Source organism: Solanum stenotomum, chromosome 9, assembly GCF_019186545.1.
Source record: "Solanum stenotomum isolate F172 chromosome 9, ASM1918654v1, whole genome shotgun sequence".
Lineage (NCBI taxonomy): Eukaryota > Viridiplantae > Streptophyta > Magnoliopsida > Solanales > Solanaceae > Solanum > Solanum stenotomum.
The window spans coordinates 242,815-262,597 of record NC_064290.1 but is presented as its reverse complement, the minus strand read 5'-3'; the positions used below and the strand labels follow the sequence as shown (position 1 = coordinate 262,597).

The 19,783-nt window shown below is 37.4% G+C and overlaps 1 protein-coding gene across 6 annotated transcripts; it reads left to right on the top strand.

Moving 5' to 3' along the window:
- The first annotated feature begins 1,208 nt into the window (after positions 1–1,208).
- LOC125875604 (trafficking protein particle complex II-specific subunit 130 homolog) lies at positions 1,209–19,748 on the top strand. Of its 6 annotated transcripts, none has more exons than XM_049556589.1 (21): positions 1,212–1,468; positions 2,649–2,878; positions 4,041–4,222; positions 4,882–5,065; positions 5,457–5,547; positions 6,529–6,689; positions 9,321–9,410; positions 9,651–9,812; positions 10,074–10,135; positions 10,284–10,374; positions 11,036–11,199; positions 11,936–12,134; positions 12,388–12,933; positions 13,026–13,238; positions 13,487–13,874; positions 13,969–14,065; positions 14,167–14,251; positions 14,628–14,817; positions 15,213–15,511; positions 15,935–16,025; positions 19,534–19,748. In XM_049556589.1, exons 1-21 carry the CDS (start codon positions 1,405–1,407, stop codon positions 19,707–19,709), a joined length of 3,765 nt encoding a protein of 1,254 aa, XP_049412546.1. In that variant the 5' UTR covers positions 1,212–1,404; the 3' UTR covers positions 19,710–19,748. The 6 variants fall into 6 exon arrangements, 5 of the variants coding, with proteins under 5 accessions (XP_049412549.1, XP_049412548.1, XP_049412546.1 ...); XM_049556590.1 differs by lacking the exon at positions 19,534–19,748 and adding an exon at positions 16,117–16,543 and having other exon boundaries at positions 15,216–15,511; XM_049556588.1 differs by lacking the exon at positions 19,534–19,748 and adding an exon at positions 16,117–16,543.
- The last annotated feature ends 35 nt before the right edge of the window (positions 19,749–19,783 follow it).

The following is a 19,783-nucleotide window of genomic DNA, read 5'->3' as shown; positions in this document are numbered from 1 at the left end:
AACCCCTGTCCCGTCTGTGACCTAAGATCTTATTTGATCACAACATCAAAACCAAGACCCGAAATCTAACTTGACTCAAGATTTGACCTCGATCCCACCTCAAAACTTAACCCTCGACTTGACCCTGGTCAAACTATAATCATACCAGGCAATCGACCCTAACCACAACCTAAAATTCAGGACTAAATTAAGAGCTAAAGCCGACCTTGATCCTGAACAGAGATCGTTGACCGATTCCCAACAAAGACATAACCTTGACCTTGAGTCGAGGTCAAGGTTAGGTTAAGCTTTGAGATAGGTCAGAGTTGAGGTCGAGTCTGGAGTCAGAAATCATGTAGTTAGTCTTGGATCGGGGGCCAATAGTCGAAAGGAAGGCTTGAAAGTTGAGTCCTAGATTGGGGTCAAAATTAGGAGTCAAGGGCGAGAGTTAGATCTCGAGTCTCAAGTCAGGTTAGAGTTGGGTCTAGGGCCGGAGTCAAAAGTTGGATCTAGGGTCGAGGATGAAAGTTGGATCTCGGGTTGGGTCAGGATCAACGTCTCAAGTCACGAGTCAGATCTTAGTTGGCGAATAAGAAGCAAGAGTCAGATGTTGGGTCGTGGGTCCCATTTAGGATTGGGAGTTAAGTCACGGGTCGAGATCGGATCCGGAACTTGAGTCGAGTGATGACTAGTGATGCCGAAGAAAGTTTTGAAATTTTTTTACCCCATACTTTATGTAGAGAACCATTTTTCTTAAATTTGAGGAAAATAAGTCAATTTGGAAAACATTTAATCCAATCAAACATGAGAAAATTGAAAAAACATTTTTCTTCGTACCAAAAACACGCAGTTGGTTTTGTTAATATACCTTATACTAGCTTAATCCAATAAAAACATTTAACCTAGTTCATTCAAAATTACAATGAACAACTCATCCAATTCATTTTAATTACTAGAAAATCGAAGGTCATTCAAAATTCATTACATATTTTAACCATTTATACTATAGCCAAATTACCCAAATAGGATACAAAAGAGTGGAGGAAAAGTTTAAGCAATAGTTGTCCAAAAGAGTAGAGGAAAAAGTTTAAACAATAACCAATTGACAAAAAGAGGGGAGGAACAAGTTTAAACAATAGCCAAATTTACCGAAAGAGGGGAGGAAAAAGTTTAAACAATAGCCATATTATCCAAACAAAGTAAAATCAGAGTGGAAATGGGAAGATGGAGAGCAAATCAGTCTTCAGTGAGCAGTTAAAATTTTCACTGACACACAGAAATCTCAACTTTAGCCCCTTTTAGTTTTTTTTCTCCGTTCGCCTGAATTATCAATCAGTACTAAATCAGAAACGAATCGTAAAGAGGATCTTCGTCTCCGGGAATTGCCGATCTCAGTTCAACACATATGTTTTCTGCAGATCGGTAATGGCGAACTTCTTAGCTCAGTTTCAAAGTATTAAAACTACTTGCGATCACGTCGTCATTGCCGGTAAACAAATCTCATCTCTCATTTCTATTTCATACAAACCCTAGCTTCATCGTAGTAGTAGTAATTTGAATTGTAGTTTTGCAATGACTGGCGCCTGGCGGTAGCACCGGCTACTGCCGTTTCAACTATATCAGCAACTTGATGGATCAGTGTCTCCTAGTTTTAGATCATTTTGAAATGCTTACTAGTTATATGTCAGATATAGATAGCCTATTTTAAGGCGGAATTGCAGAACTTGATTAATCTATTGCAATTAATATAAAGTTAGATAATGGCAGAACACAATGGATTGGAAGGATCCAAATTGGTGATACTAAGTAGTTTTGGATTAGTGCATTGTTTTTGTAGTTCCACTTAATATTAGGTCCAGTGTTTGTCAGGGGAGACTCACATGTTGAGTGAGATTTAGGGAACATCTAGTCTTAGACAAATTATTTAGTATTGAAATGAAATTGGCTAATTGGATTTAGAGATAGCAGAACCGAGCGAGCTTGTGATGGAGTTGTAGCTGATTGGATATGCATGTGTTCGAATTATGTGGTACAACCGTGGGTAGTAAGTCTGTTGTTGTTTAGAATTGTTGCCACATTACTGAAGTTAATGCACACTTCGGATATTGAAAAGTTAAGGCGGTAGTTTTGGTAGTTGCTGCTACTCTTGGCTTCTCTACTTCAGACTCGTGTGAGGACCTTTGTTTGAGGTGAGATTCTATAGCAGGTTGTTAGATTTCCCGACTTTAATGCTGTAATTTATTATGTACCTGCATATTATATTTAGTTTCTAACTTTCTAATTGTTTTAACATTGCATCAAGTATGTCTGTGCGCACCTGGAAAATTGTCTCTAATTGAGCTATTCCTATGTACTCTTATTAAAATCTGGCATCTATACTTGAATAAGTAACCTCTCTCCTTTTCTTTTGAAGGGGAGATATGTTACTACTAATATCTCGTGCCCATTTTATCCTCTGCTAGTATTAGAAAGTTAGAAACAATTAGAAAGTTAGAAACTAAATATAATATTATTTAGTCTCTACTAGTATTGCTAGAGCATAATCCTTAATTAGGAGCTCTGTGAGCTTCAAACTATGACTTGTTCGTCTTGTAAATTTTTTACTTTTTGTGCATTATCTTGTATGTCTCAGTTGCTCAACTTCATTTCTTCAATAAATTACTTTGCAGTTGAAGATGTCAGTGATTTATGGCCCCTTGTAAAGAAGGGGTTTGAAGACCATTTGCCATTCAAGAGAGCTTTTCTCAATAACAAAACCCGCAATCCTGTGCTTGTGGATGAATTGCCAGCTGAATACATATTGACCACAGATTCAAGACTTCGTAGTCGATTTCCTCAAGAGCAATCATTATTTTGGTTCCGAGAGCCATACGCTACCGTGGTTCTTGTCTCATGTGAGGTAGAAAGCATACTTGACTTTTTAACGTTGAATTTTCTATCTTTGCATCGTTGTTCAATATATAACAGCCTTGAGTGAGTTGTTGTTGTTAATATAAAAGATGCAGTTGTTCAGAATTTGGAGAGATGCTGGTGTGTATCGCAACTGATCAGTGAAAAGATGTTATGTAGAGAAAATAACATGTACCTATCTTTCCTATAAAAAAAGAAAAGTAAAAAAAATATGTACTTAGCTTAATCTATGCAATTGTCTCACTTTATACATTTCAAGTATTATAAATGATAATGCATCCAAGGTGTGACATAATGGTCAGGGGAGAGCCATGAGGTCTTTAGGTTCATATCCTAGCAGAGATAAAAAAACACTACATGATTTCATCCCATCGGCATAAACCTTGGTGGATAGAGTTGTTCCAATCTCTTTTCAGTCCTTTCAAGTATCCCTTGCCATATTTACATGGACTTATTCTTTGACCCAAGAGATTAAATAGCAGAATATCATGATTAAAACTTAAAAGGGGCAAGTGGAGCTAGCATTGTTAGCTTATATTCCTGTTTGGAGAGGACTAAACTCATATATGGTTGGTGGCTGAAATGGAGGTATCTTTTGTCAAGTAGCATCTGTATGGAGAAAACAAAGAAAGTAGGGCATATCGAGTGAGAATTTTTTGAAGGAGGGAAACAGTAGAATAAGACAAATTATATGTGTAGTTAGTAAGGAGGAGACCTCTAGCTGGTTATACCCATGACTGAGTTAGTGAAATGACCCATTCAAACTCATTTTCTTGGATATTCACGATGGAAGCATTTCTCCAGTGGCAGACAACATGATCTTACAGTTAAGGTAGTTGCTTATATTTCAGCATTCATCTGTTGTAAAAGTAATTGAAGTAGACAAGAAGTTCCAGTTTCACTAAAAAAAATTTGGCCTCTTCAATGAGGAAATAATTGGCAGTTAAGGAACAACCCTGACATGCTTCCAACTTTTGATGGTCCTTTGAGTTTTATTTTTGATAACTCAAGTTTTTTCTTTTTTGACAGCCTCTTCTAGCTTAAACTGCTTGATTAACGTCCAAATATTTATTCTACTTTTGCTTCTTTTATTTTGAAGATAGTTTCTTGTTTGTATACGGTAAAAGTTGATGGTTCTTTTTCCTTGTTAGGATCTTGATGAGTTCAAAACTATTCTCAAGCCACGCCTAAAGTTAATAGTTCAAAATGATGAACGGGAGTGGTTCATCGTGTTCGTGTCTAAAGCAGCAGCTCACAATGATCAGTCCACCAAGATGGCAAAAAAAGTATATGCTAAACTTGAAGTTGATTTTAGCTCCAAGAAGAGAGAAAGGTGTTCCCCTGCTGCAAATTATATGTGTTCTGATGCAATTAACAAGTGTGCTGATTCAGTGCCATCCATGCATCTCAAAAAATGTTTTGCAAGTCCTGAATTTTCTCTCTTTACAAATAAATTGACTAAATGGGAAATATCAGAAGAATATTTTATATACTTACAGAAACCATTAGTGCATCTTGTGAGAGGTACAGGGATCGTACTCCACATCTCAATCTTAGTTCTTACTTCTTCCAGTCAATAGAAACCATTAGTGCATCTTCTTTCTAAAAATCATCATGAAGGACAGTTATGTAATGTTTCTAATAAGAAGGCTAATTAGAAATTTACCATTCTTCCTCTCATGGATTTTGGCACCAAGCTACCTTTCTTTTGACAGGTTGTCATACAGTCAACTTTCACTGCATCTGGTCTTTTCCGTTATCTGTTTTGAGTTACATTAGTATTTTCTTCAGATCTCTATGGTATTCATCCAGTTAAAACATCTAGTTAAATAACATGTTACAATTACATGAAATGAGAGAGATCGAATAGCCTTGAGAGGAGACAGAAGTGTACCCAACTAATATTTCTGTTCTTCCTTTTAAAAATAACCTGGATCTTAACACCCCAAATAAATTCTCTCGTTAACCTATTTGGATATATGCTTTGTATAGATGTTGCAAACTAGACTTTCATGGACCTGATACAAATTTCTGGGATGACTTGGAAGCCAAGATCATGGAATGCATCAGAAATACACTTGATAGGCGCATTCAGTTTTATGAAGAAGAAATACGGAAGCTCAGTGAACAGCGCTTCATGCCTGTGTGGAACTTCTGTAACTTTTTCATTTTGAAGGTAATACAACAGCAACAACAATATTCGCAGTGTGATCCCAATTTTTTTCTTCATCATTACCAGGATTGTCAGATGCTAGTGCCTGGATTCACGAATATAGAAAAGTTTCATTGTTTAACAATCTACACATGATTTCAGAGATTAGTAACTCCTGTTTGGAAAGGCATTTTAGTGCGATATATCTTCTATTGAAGATCATTTGACCTTCTTGGTAGTAATGAGTTTGCTTTATGCTTTATATCAGTTAGTAGGTTAGCTTTAGATAATCCAAGTGATTATATTATGCTTATGTGGAGTTGCCTCAAACTATTGCGTTTTTTGCTCAGAGTTAGATTTTATCGAGAGGATCCATGTTCTGGATTTTCAATAACAACTTTTTCTCATTTAACAGGAGAGTCTGGCTTTTATGTTTGAGATTGCTCATCTCCATGAAGATGCATTACGTGAATATGATGAGCTAGAACTCTGCTACTTGGAAACAGGTGCTTAATGGCTAACTCTTTTTATTTTCCTCTTCAACTTCAAGATGGATTAATGTTAATTGTTTAAATTTATTGCTGAAAACATACTCACCCTTCTTGTTTGCTGTTGACCTCTTTACTTAGCCATCTTGACTAGTTTGCCTTCTTTCTTGTTATGCTACCAGGTTTCTTGGTATGAAGGAAAATGTTTTTCATGGAAAATAAGTGGAGTTTCTTACTTATTTTCTAGTGTTTGGTAAGCAAAAAAATATTGTGCAAAAGCATTTATCTGGAATCCAGAAAAAAACATTATGCGGGTGGGATGAGGTGGGGTGAGGACCGGTGGGTGGAATGGCCAAGGGTGGAGGGTGGGAAAGAGACAATGAGCTTGATATGCCACTGTTGAAACTTGTTTCCCCTACTTCCAATAGGGAAGTCATAAAGAGATTCTTTTTTTCCATAAAAGTCTGAAATAGATTGCCTGATCAAGAGATTCTTTTTTCCATAAAAAATACCATAATTTAGAAATCCTCAAATATCTCCTTAGGGTTTTCTATATTTCTCTATGGCATTTGTCAAACCTATGTATATGTGAATTTGCATTATGTCCTACAATCCTGATGCTCTTCATAGGTCAGTGGACCCAAGATGCTTGTAGCTAATCCTTAATATATCACTATCGATTCCACCCCAGTAGTTCTTTTGACAGTAGAAATTTTTTTGATTGATGAACGTTCTGATTTATAGTAGTACTTTGTACTATAAAGTTTGATGGGAAAGAAAACATTGCTAAATCCATTTAATTTGATGACATGATATCATCGATGGCTTTTCTTTCTTATTGTAACATGAGAAACCACTGTGAATTCTGTGATAATATATATTATGCTTTGTAGTTTACTGTTTAGGCTAACTTGATTGCTCTAATTGTCTGTTGTGTTCTGGTTATGAAGATGCTAAACATGATAACTGACCCGACCTTTATATGTCACTATTGATTAGTGAATATGACTGGGAAACAGAGGGACTTTGGAGGAATGGACAGCGGCGATGATCAGGCTGCATTGCTCAACCCAGGAAAAAAAGCACTTAACCAGATTGTTCAAGATGATTCTTTTAGGGAATTTGACTTCAGGCAGTATCTATTTGCCTGCCAATCAAAGGTGAGTATGGCAAGACCTATGATTAAAATTGGCTAGTTTTGCATAAGATATGAATCTTTTCTTATTCAGTCGGAGGAAAAATACTGCACTGCTCCCTTGCATTCATCATCCTTCTTTCTCTTATGGGACATAAAAAAAAAATTGCCCACAACAAAAGGTGAAAGGAATTCGAGTGTAATTTCTAGTAATGCTCCAAAATGTAGGTTTTTTTGGCACTGTGATAGTTGCGCTCGCAACTCTAGCAAGTCAAATCAATTTGCTCATTCCTAATCCATAACGTGCATTCTCAAAGAGGATCATAAATAATGAGGAGGAAGTTTAGCTGATTAACTTGCTAGGGAATTTATCACTTCAATTTTGGATAGATTTATCTGTTACAAAATCTTTTGTTACTTCTACAGTCTGCCTTGTACTTCTTCGTAGTCCCACAACATGATAAAGCTGTCTATGGAGTCAGATTCAGCAAAAGAATTGTGCTACCCATATAATGCCCTCTTCTATGATCTATGAGCACTATCATAACATTGAGGATCCCTCATGGCTTTTAATTTGATGAGTACAACAAGTTCTTTTTCTCAACCTCTTCTAGTAATTAGTGTTTTCTAGAGTCTACGTGTATGTTGCTGTTTCTATTGCTGAAGATATTCGGACTATTTGTGGTTGAAAACAACAACAAACCCAGTGTAATCTCAAAAGTGGGGTCTAGGGAGGGTATAGTGTATGCAAATCTTTCCCCTACCTCATGGAGGTAGAGAGATTGTTTCCGAAGAACCTTGGCTCAAGTGCATCAAATCAAAATAGTTATGAACGAGAAAATATGGCGATGAAGAAAAAAACATGGTAACTAATACGGAAAGCAATACAAAACATACACAAAATGAACAGTAACGTCATATGGTAACAAATATCAAAAAACAAGAAACTACATGAAGAAGGCTAATATTATGACATACACGGTGCTCTAGGCTACCACCAAGCCTATACCCACTGAAAAGCGAAACAACGCTCAACTACCTACTAACCTTCTATCCTAGTCCACAACCTCCTTGCTCCCCTATCTAAGGTCATGTACTTAGTAAGCTACCTCATTCTATGTACACCATACTATCTCATTTTTGTAGTACAGGTTGTTTCCGTTGCTGTAGCTACCTAATTCTACTTTCGTGTTCAGCATAATGCCATGATCCTGATATTACTTTAGTAAATGTGTGTAGCTCAAAAAATATAGGACTTCTCAGGTATCTGATGAGAATAAGTTCTGAATATGAGGTACCATCAATTCTTGGATGTCATCATTTTTCATCTGTACCTTTGAAGAGCATTTAATGCTAAAAAATTCTCACCGGTGCTCAACTTTGAGAAAATGTGTTTGTTAATCTTAGGAGCAATAAGCATTTTTTCACAATTTCTCTTCCTTATACAAAAGAAATAAGCACTAAGCATTTAAAAGTATGAATTCTCCTTAAGTTTAAATGTTTGGTTGGGTTTCACGTGTCACATTTTTGACTTATCTTTGCTGCTATTGTGATACCTTTATTTGACTACTATTCTGTTATCTGTACGTTCAAAAACTAATTGGAATAGAAAGATACTGCACTCTAAAGATTGTATCATGCTCATAAGTTCAACCCCCTGGATGTTTGGAATCCAACAAACAACAACAACATACCTAGTGTAATCTCACAAATGGGGTATGGGGAGGGTAGAGTGTACCAGACCTTACCTCTACCTTGTAGAGATAGAGAGGTTGTTTTTGATAGACCTTCGACTTAAAATAAAGCATTTCCAAGCAGTTTGAAAAAAGAGAATACAGAAATGAGAGCAGTTACAGCAACACAATAATGTGAAATGGGAGCAACACATAACATACAACGGTAAAAATAGTAATGCCAACAAAATAATGTGATAAATGAAGCACAAAAAGACAGGTGATAATCGAAATCGAAGAACAACAAACTGTGAGAATAGGGTGCTAATACTACTGGCAAGAAAGAAGGTCCAAGTTCTACCACCAATGCTATCCCACAGGAAAGCGAGAGAACACTAGACTGCCAACTGACCTTGTACTGTAATGCGCGACCTCCAAACCCTCTTATCTAAGATCATGTCCTCTGTAAGTTCAAGATGCGCCATGTCCTATCTAATTACCTCCCCTGAACACTTCTTCAGCCTGCCTCTACCTATCATTATGCCTACCCTTGCCAACCTCTCACACCTCCTCATTAGGGCATCTACACTGTTCCTTTTCACATGCTTAAATCATCTCAGTCTCGCTTCTCTCATCTTATATACCACAAAGGTCACTCCTACCTTATCCTAGATATCTTCATTCCTAATTTTATCTCTCCTAGCTATGTTACTTGGACTCTCCAAATATGCAGCTGCACCAGTGTCGGTTCCTCTAAAAATGAACTACTCTTGGAGGATCGTATGCGCACCCAGTGACATTTTTGAAGTGTCCGACCAACATAGTCTCCTAGTATGCCCACACATCCACCTCCACCCCTACAAACAATAATTTTTTTAAAAAAGCAAAGAACATAGATGGTCAATTCTCCTAGCACTTAAATTATCTTAAGCATTTTTCTAATGATGTTTAATCAAGATTTATTTTTCCATTCATACCTGCAGCTTCTCTTTAAGCTGACCCGACCATTTGAAGTAGCATCAAGGGGGCATTCATTTATTATTAGCTTCTCAAAGGCATTGGCCCTTCATGAGGTAATGAGTTCTCTTTTACCTGCTTCATCATTTCTATTGTCTGTGAGGATTGAATCCTTTTTTATTATTTATATTCTGTTTTTCAGTTTTCATTCAATCCTTTGCTTTAAAAGGCAACTTAATTGCCAGTACAGTCCGAATGGAGTGGAATATTTATTGTAATGATTCATATATCTCCATCTATTGGGATTGAGGTGTAGTTTATTAATTGATTTTTCATATGTGCTTCTGTTGTTCCAGAGTAAATTGCCCTTCTGCACGCGTGAAGTATGGGTTATAACTGCTTCCTTGGCTTTAATCTCTGCAACTGCTGCTCAATACAAAGATGGAGAAGTGGCTTCTGACATTGAAAAAGAGTTTTACCGTGTTCAGGGGGACCTTTATTCTTTATGTCGTACTAAGGTAAACTAATCTATGCTAAGAAGTATCATCTGATGTTGTCAGATGCATCTACTGAAGACTAACCTTAAACTTGACCATCCTATGGAGAATTTGTTTTCTGATGAGTTTGAAATGCTGGTCACGTGTATGTAGCTTTTAGGGCTGTCATTTTCCTCAAATTTTCAAATAATTTTGATTCTGGATTCAGTTTTTGTTCCTTTAGCTTTTATTTATAACAAGTTACTCTCTGCCTTCCGTTGAAGCTTGTTATGGTTGTGGCAGTTCATGCGGCTGGCATATTTAATTGGTTATGGATTACATATTGAAAGAAGTCCCGTGAACAGGTACTCGCACTGTTGCTCTTGACAACACCTTTTTCTTGTATTGGGGCATTTGTCTAAACCAATCATCCCACAGGAGGGTAATCCTAGTCATACAAGAAAGGTTGTTGAATTTACTGAAAGCTCATGTATATTTCATTCGTATGCGCAGTGCTTCACTTAGCATGCTGCCTTGGCCTAAGCCAGGAGTTTGGCCTTCTCTTCCTCCCGATGCTTCATCAGAGGTGCTTGTGAAAGAAAAGGTGCGTTTTTACTCCTGTTCATTGAAGATAAGCCAGAAACACATGCCCATCTAAAAGCATACCATTCTTTTGGGGTGTGGAGAATGCGTGAGAAGAACTGATTTTCTCCTATAGCAATTACCTAGCTGAATTTTTTAAATTGGTGACTGCTAAAGTGAATGAGTAGATGCGTGTGAAAGGGCATGCGGTTTGTAAAGTAAAATTCCTCCTTTCTCATCAACCTTCAGACATTTTGAAAGATCAGTTAGGATTCATCCTGTAGGGTAAGAGAAAAACTTAGGAAGGAATATGTAGCATATAGGCTACACGCTGACATATGCAAATTGAATATTAAGCAACTAAAAAAGCTAGAGGTTTGGTAAAATCGTTGATGTACACAAATAGCTAATATTGCTTGAGTTGCAAGTAGAAGAGATAAAATTTCCATGTTTTGATCTCCAATCTAAGTTCATGGTGCCATTGGCAGGGTGGATACTTTTATGATAGACTAACTGACATTAACATATGAGTTTCTCTTGCATACCTGCGTCCCATATTAATCATGCCATCAAAGGTCTGCTTAGCCAGCAATAATGGGCCCAATATCCACTTTTGACATTATTTGCATTTATGTTTACAATTGAAATGCCTTTTCATACCATAGGCCACAATTTCTTTGCAGATGATGTTTGAAGAAAGTCTGCAGGTTAAGCATTTTGGTATTCAGAGGAAGCCTTTGCCTCTAGAACCATCTGTACTTTTGCGAGAAGCAAATCGCAGAAGAGCTTCTATTTCTGCTGGGAATGTGTTTGAAATGTTTGATGGACATCCAAATGCAATTGATGGGTAATGGAGATTGATTAAGATGAATGGTTTATTTGTACTTTTCTATTAAGTGCATCCATACTTAACAAGGCAAAGGTTGGGTGATTGGGCTGTTTTGAGATTATCAGTTGCCATGTTTTGGAAATTTTAGAAGTTTGGTAGTTTCTTGAATAAGAAGTTTGATAATTTCCTATATTACTTGTATAGGAAGTGACAAGCTTACGGACTCCTATTTGCATTCTTGACTTAATATGTTTCCACTTCACTTATCACTATTGTGCAGTTGAAAATTGCTGTTTTTTCAAAAACAGCAACATATTGTTTGAACAATCGGTAAGGTGAATAATAATGCTTTTTATAAGCATGCCTGTGTCAATTTAAGTGAATTACTGGAGGATATAAAGCTGAATAGACTGTTTAAGTTGATTACTCAAGGGTCCCTTTAAAGTGTAATTATATGGATGCATGGACAAAGACTATGGTTTACATGAGTGTCAATATTTTCTTTTAGTCCAAGAATTATCTCCTGAGAACATCATTAAGAGAAAGCAGGACACAGAAAAAGGGATGTCTGGTGTCGTTTCATCTATTTCTTACTAATCATTTGACTGAAGGATGTTTTCCTGAAGCCATATGGTAAAAAATCTAAAATTAGATTAGAACATTGGTGTTAGTTTCCCCAAGAGGCTTCACATTTTCATATGTTATATTGTAACCTCAAAGGCTGAGCTCTTACCTTGTCGTCATCTGCCGACAGCTCAGGTTCAATGTCTTCACCAGCAAAATCACAGTCGATATCAATGTCAAGAACTAACTCTTCTCCTGGAAACTTTGAGAGCTCAATCAGCCGACCTTTGAGGCTTTCAGAAATTTGCGTTGCTGCTGAGCATGCTTTGCGGAATACAATTTCTGATGCAGAACTGTGGAAATCGTTGTCTTCTGTCCAGGAATTTGAGGTTCGTATCTTCTCTCAGGATTTATGTGTACCTTTGAATAGTGATGGTACTTGGAATAGAGTTCTGTATACTACATGTGAATAGGCATGATACTACTTATTTGAGTTCTGCATATATTTTATTTAATTGCTTGTGAATTGGACACCTTTACATGCATTATTCAGCAGCAGTTTAATCCTTAGTATTTATGTAGAGTCATGTTTTGTTTTATATTCTTCATTCTTTATGCAATTCTAATCAGTTTTAATCTCAGCAAAAATACATGGAGCTGTCAAAAGGAGCTGCCAACAACTATCATCGTTCATGGTGGAAGAGGCATGGAGTTGTACTTGATGGTGAAATTGCAGCTGTGTTCCATAAAAACGGAAATTATGATCTTGCTGCAAAATTGTATGAAAAGGTTTGTGCTCTTTATTCTGGTGAAGGATGGCAGAATCTTTTAGCTGAGGTCCTTCCCAATTTAGCTGAATGCCAAAAGGAACTTGGTGATCAAGCTGGCTATCTATCTTCATGTGTAAGATTGCTCTCATTGGATAAAGGATTGTTCTCAAGCAAGGAACGTCAAGCATTTCAGTCTGAAGTTGTTCGTCTTGCTCATAGTGAGATGGAGAACACCGTGCCTCTAGATGTGTCCTCACTGATAACATTTTCTGGCAATCCTGGACCACCACTGCAGCTTTGTGATGGCGATCCTGGTACACTCTCCGTCATTGTATGGAGTGGATTTCCTGATGACATTACTCTAGAATCACTTAGTCTAACTCTCACAGCCACAACTAATACCGATGAGGGTGTTAAGGTATTCTGTTTTACTCTCTATCGCATCTCCTCAAGTAGTTTTTAGAAACTGTATCTTCTAGTGCAATAAGCTTTTATGAGATTTTTTCTCAGGCAATAAAAAGATCCGGTGAGACGATATTAAAGCCTGGAAGGAATACAATCATGATCAATTTACCTCCGCAGAGACCCGGTTCTTATGTTTTGGGGGTTCTTACAGGGAAAATTGGTTTACTAAGTTTTAGATCTCACAGCTTTTCAAAGGGTGCTCCTGCAGATAGTGATGATTTTATGAGTTATGAGAAGCCAACAAGGCCAATCTTAAAGGTAAAGGATATTTCATATAAATGGAGAGACGAAAAAATGAATTGTGAAGGTTGGGATATGTATTCCACTAGGATAGAGTGTCATCCTTCACTTCTATCCTCAAATATTCTTATTGATTTTTTTGTATGCAAATGCTCTACAATTTATTATACAGAATGATTATCTGAAATCTTTCTCAAAAAGAAAAATGGTCTTTCTCAAAATGATTATCTGAAAGGCCTTCTATATTTCTTGAACTTTTTTGAAAGGTGTTCAAGCCAAGGTCTCTGGTTGATCTTACTGCTGCTGTTTCATCTGCTTTATTGATGAATGAACCTCAGTGGGTTGGAATAATTGTGAAGCCAATTAGTTACTCTCTTAAAGGTGCAATTCTGCACATAGACACTGGTCCTGGGTTGACTATTGAAAAATCGCATCATATTGAAATTGAGAGGCACATGAATGGGCACACAGATGAATTAGACCATTCTGAAGGTTCTAAAGATGATGACAGTTCTGCAGCTACTCCCGAAGTTAAACAAATGTCTCTTCATGATGGAAATATTGAGCTGCCTGGTTGGGCAAGCAACATAACTTCTGTTTTGTGGATTCCTGTGCGTGCTACCAGTGATGAACTTCCTAAAGGCGCTCCTGCAGGTGATAATTAATAAACTAGTGGTGGTTCAAACAGCATAGTCACAGCTCCATAAATCTGTTTTTCCACTTCCTAAACACCTGCTTTACCTATCAGGTGCAGTTGTTCCCCAGAGACAGAACCTAGTGGAGGGACTGAGAACAATAGCTTTAAAACTTGAATTTGGAGTTTCGCGGAACCAAATATTTGAAAGGTTAACCTTCCTCATTTTTTCATTTCATACTTCTAATTTTTGATACTTTTTTATGCATATTCTTGTTAGTAAGACTAATCTGGAATCTAACTTCTTTGCAGGACAATTGCTGTGCACTTCACTGACCCCTTCTCTGTAAGTACACGAGTTACGGACAAAAGCACTGATGGAAAATTGCTTTTGCAGGTAATCTTTTCTGCCGCTTTTGTTTGGTGGTGGTTTTTTGGGGTGGGTGGGGCGTGGGTGTGGGCAGTTACAGGCTAGAGCAGTCATTTTCTCTGTTGATCAGTGGTTCTTTATAAGTATTTTTGGATGTCTGGATGTAATAGAAATAGAGAAGAAAAATAAATGACTTAAAGAGAAGAAAAGGCATAGGAGATGCAAGAAGCCATCTGAATTTGCATCCTTTGTGTTAGGGATTACTGTTTCCAGAAATGCACACAATTGTCTCTGATGTCTGTAGTTCTGTGTTTTATGGAATTGTATCATTGCAGAGTCAAGAAATTGCATGGCCTTCATTAATGTCAACTCTCTCATGGTTAGTGTTTCCTGCTTTGTGTAGGTGATCCTGCAATCACAAGTCCAAGCTACATTGACCATCTATGACTCTTGGCTTGATCTTCAAGAAGGTTTTGCCCACACTAGAAATGGTGATAAAAAGCCAATCTCTGGCTTCTTCCCCTTAGTGATCTCTCCGAAATCTAGAGCTGGAATTCTCTTCAGTGTATGCCTGGCAAGGGCACCAATAGGAGGTATGCCCTGCAATTTTCCCTCTTAGTCACAGACTCGGCAGTCATTAATTTTTGTCTTCCTTTATGTACTGATACTAATAGTAGGGTGCCCAATTATGGTATATCATCCACTACACTTTCTGCAATACTGGGAAATCTTGGACAACATTTTACCCTGCATGCTTTTGATTAGCCATCGACCAAAAGCAGAAAATAAGAGGAAATATCTACTGGAGTCTACTAAGGATATTCCTTTATGGACAGTTGATAGGGATAAATTTGAATTACACGGAGGAGGAAAATGCATGCTACATATTTTGAATTCTTGAAACTTATCTAACTATTTTAAGAAGCAACTTATGATATTTCATGACACTAATTTTCAGTCTTGCCTTTTCCTTTTGTGGTTTGCTAAGAAGAAGCTGAGATCCAGTGTCCTGAGAGCATTTTAAATATTAGATTTGGTATTTGGGGAAATAGAGCTGCTGGTGCCCATGACCCCAATGCTGAGGAACCTAGTGGACATGATGGATCGACTCAGAGTCTGATTTTCAAGAGCTCTCTTCTTTTACAGAGACCTGTGCTTGACCCTTGCTTTGCCGTCGGTTTTCTACCTCTTTCTTCAACTGATCTTCAAGTAGGACAGCTTGTTAGCATGAGATGGAGAGTTGAAAGGTTAAAGAGTTTGGAGGAAAATGCAGCTTCTGAAAACAATGTAAGTACTGATGATCTGCAATCCTCTTTGGCATTTTCAATAACAAAGTTTATCAATCCTATCTGTCCATATAAATTGCTCAACCTTTCAATAGTGCGAAGCTTTTTTTACTGTTGGTTTTTCCTTTCTCCTTTTGATCAATCATCTGGGTGACTTACTGGATAACTCCCTCGAGTTTCTCGACTTCTACTTTAGACTCGTCAGGAAGCTAATTATTTTCTATCGAAATTGTGAAATATAGAAAGTTATGTAAAATTCATAATCGAGCCCTGGCTGCTGCTGCACATGTATATCTGTTTGATCTGGTTATTCTTGTAAATTTCTCACATCATGTAAAACTAACTTGTAATACCATATATGTCAAAATGGGACAAAAGACTTCCTTTAGATGATAAGTGCCTCTTTTTTTGTTTCTCTTGCAAGGATGATGTTCTATACGAGGTCCATGCAAATTCAGATCACTGGATGATTGCTGGGAGGAAAAGGGGACATGTCTTACTCTCTACGGAACAAGGTCATTATTTTCATTGTTCTGACTTTCAACTTGTATTACAAGTGCTTATGTGTGCTCTACGGGTACTCATACTTGTTTTGTACTGTGACAGGATCGAGAATAACTATTTCAGTATTATGCTTGCCACTGGTTGCTGGATATGTTCGTCCTCCTCAATTGGGGTTGCCAAATGTTGATAAGGCGAATATTTGTTGCAATCCTCCTAGTCCACATTTGGTGTGCGTCTTCCCTCCAGCTTTAAGTTCTTCTTTCTGCATACCACCCTGAAGCCTTTGGTCCTCCTTTCTCCTTAAAAGCATGGATGGTTTAACTTGGAGTCTACCAGTGTTTGTACAATATGTATTCTCTTCTAAAGGAAGCGAGTTTTTTTTAGTGTCATAGATGTAGACCTAATGTACAGAGAACAGTTTTGCTTGTACAATAGATGAGATTCTGAGAGAGAATTTATTTGTAAACGGAACAACAGTAGTCGGGAGATAGATGAATTAAGGAGTTTTAAGTGATTATTGGTTTTACTATATTATGTGCATGTTATATGCCTTGTGCTTTTGAATTACTTAAAACTAGATTGTTGGCATATATTTTCTTGGTTGTTTTTGTGCTCCTTTTGGTTGAGCTAGATGATTTTCCAGTCTTCATCATGCATTTGACACTTTTCGGCTTATTGAAGATCACTAATAGATCAAATATAAGTCTAATTTCGTATATATAGGTGATCTCCGTCTCTCGAAACTTTACCTTTAGCCGGCTTTGGCCCAACTAGTTTTGAGTATGCAGGCCTCGATCTTTGACAAACTCATGGAAAATTATTTAAAATATAATAATAAATTGCATATGACAAAGAAAACTTCGTTAAAATAGAAGAAAATGTTAACAGAAGGACGTTTTTAGTCAACTTTTCCCAACTTACAAAAATGTTATCAGTTAATATATGGATGTAATAATCATTAATAATTTGAGGGGAAATATAGGAATCATTTACGTGAATCTGGGTTTAACTTCGTATAGTTACCAAGGCTTTGGCCCAACAGATTTTGAGCAGTCAAGCCCAATTTGAAATTCGGACCCCTAATTCCCCTTTTTCGCCCGCCAATTTCAAAAGTCGCCGAAGTAAACCTTTCCCCCGTGAATTCTTTGCTTCCCGGAACACCTTCAGGATCTCCACTGGCATGTAATTGTAAGCTTTCCTTCTCATGAATCATAAACCCTAATTCCTAATTCCCATGATATAATTCGAATTTGAAATTGAGGTAGAAGTACTTTGTGACTACTTTTACGTGTAGAAACCGAAATTCTAATCTGATTGTTACATTTTTTACTAGCTTTCTATGATCAATGTTAATATCCAATTTAGTGTAAGTTTCAATTTTTCTGGAAAATAATTTTGTTATACTTTATGCAGATTGAATTGTTATCAGATTGCCGAGACTTGGAATTTTGAAGTGAATTCAGGCTATAATTAGGGTGAGTTCAGTGTAACATCGTTGTAGAAATACCAATTTGTAGGGAAAATGAAAATCCCAAATTCAGGGGGTTCAATCTCAAAGAGACCTGTGAGAAAGAGGATAGCCTCTAGGAATTATGATGAGAATTTGATGGATNTTTTTTGGGGTGGGTGGGGCGTGGGGGTGGGCAGTTACAGGCTAGAGCAGTCATTTTCTCTGTTGATCAGTGGTTATTTATAAGTATTTTGGATGTCTGGATTATGTAATAGAAATAGAGAAGAAAAACAAATGACTTAAAGAGAAGAAAAGTCATAGGAGATGCAAGAAGCCATCTGAATTTGCATCCTTTGTGTTGGGATCGCTGTTGCCAGAAATGCAGACAATTGTCTCTGATGTCTGTAGTTCTGTGTTTTACGGAATTGCGTCATTTCAGAGTCGAGAAATTGCATGACTTTCCATTAATGCTAACTCTCGCATGGTTACTGTTTCCTGCTTTGTCTAGGTGATACTGCAATCACAAGTTCAACTACATTGACCATCTATGACTCTTGGCTTGATCTTCAAGAAGGCTTTGCTCACACTAGAAATGGTGATAAAAAGCCAATCTCTGGCTTCTTCCCCTTAGTGATCTCTCCGAAATCTAGAGCTGGGATTCTCTTCAGTGTATGCCTGGCAAGTACACCAATAGAAGGTATGCCCTGTTATTTTCCCTCTTAGTCACGACTCGACAGTCAATAGTTTTTGGCCTCTTTTATGTACTGATACCAATAGTAGGGAGCCCAACTATCGCATATCATCCACTACACTTTCTGCAATACTGGGGAAATCTTGGACAGCATTTTTTCCCTGCATGCTTCTGATTCAGCCATCGACCAAAAGCAGAAAATAAGAGGAAATATCTACTGGAGTCTACTAAGGATATTCCTTTCTGGACAGTTGATAGGGATTAATTTGAATTACATGGAGGAGGAAAATGCATGCTACATATTTTTTTCGAATATCGAACTATTTTAAGAAGCAACTTATGATATTTCATGACACTAGTTTTCACTCTTGCCTTTTCCTTTTGTCATTTGCTTAGAAGAAGCTGAGATTCAGTGTCCTGAGAGCATCTTAAATATTAGATTTGGTATTTTGGGAAATAGAGCTGCTGGTGCCCATGACCCCAATGCTGAAGAACCTAATGGACATGATGGATCGACTCAGAGTGATTTTCAAGAGCTCTCTTCTTTTACAGAGACCTGTGCTTGACCCTTGCTTTACTGTCGGTTTTCTACCTCTTTCTTCAACTGATCTTCAAGTAGGACAGCTTGTTAGCATGAGATGGAGAGTTGAAAGGTTAAAGAGTTTGGAGGAAAATGCAGGTTATGAAAACTATGTAAGTACTGATCATCTGCAATCCTCTTTGGCAATTTCAATAACAAAGTTTATCATCCTATCTGCCCATAAAAATTTCTCAACCTTTCAATAGTGCAAAGCTGTTTTTACTGTTGGTTTTTCCTTTCTCCTTCTAATCAATCATCTGGGTATCTTACTGGATAAGTCCCCTTCAGCTCTTTACTTGTTTTTGCTTCGAGCCAAGGCTTGAGATGTCTCCCTGAGACTCTCCGCACTTCAATTGATATGATTGGCACACCTTAGAATCCTATCATCATTTCCTTTCATGTCTTTTGATTTTGTACTCCTTTTGTTGTTCTTTTCTTCCCTGTCTCCTCTCAATGCAAAGATTTCTGTGTTCTTGAAAGGTTTATACAACATGTACCAGCCAATGAGGCTGCTAATTTATGAAATGAGAATATTGTTAAAAAAAAATTGGGCAGTGTGAGGCACACTCATTTCAGCTTCCAAAGGTTAATATTATTATCTATGTTTATGTTGCTACACTCATGTTGAAAAATGTACTAACACACTCACCTTACATTTTTGAAGAGTCGGAGGAAAAGGGGACATGTCTTACGCTCTATGGAACAAGGTCATTTATTTCATTGTTTTGACTTTCAACTTGTTTTACAAGTGCTTGTGTGTGCTCTGCGGGTACTCATACTTGTTTTGTACTGTGACAGGATCGAGAATAACTATTTCAGTATTATGCTTGCCACTGGTTGCTGGATATGTTCGTCCTCCTCAATTGGGGTTGCCAAATGTTGATAAGGCCAATATTTGTTGCAATCCTCCTAGTCCACATTTGGTGTGCGTCTTCCCTCCATCTTTAAGTTCTTCTTTCTGCATACCACCCTGATGCCTTTGGTCCTCCTTTCTCCTTATAAGCATGGACATGGATGGCTTAACTTGAAAACTTGGAGTCTACCAGTG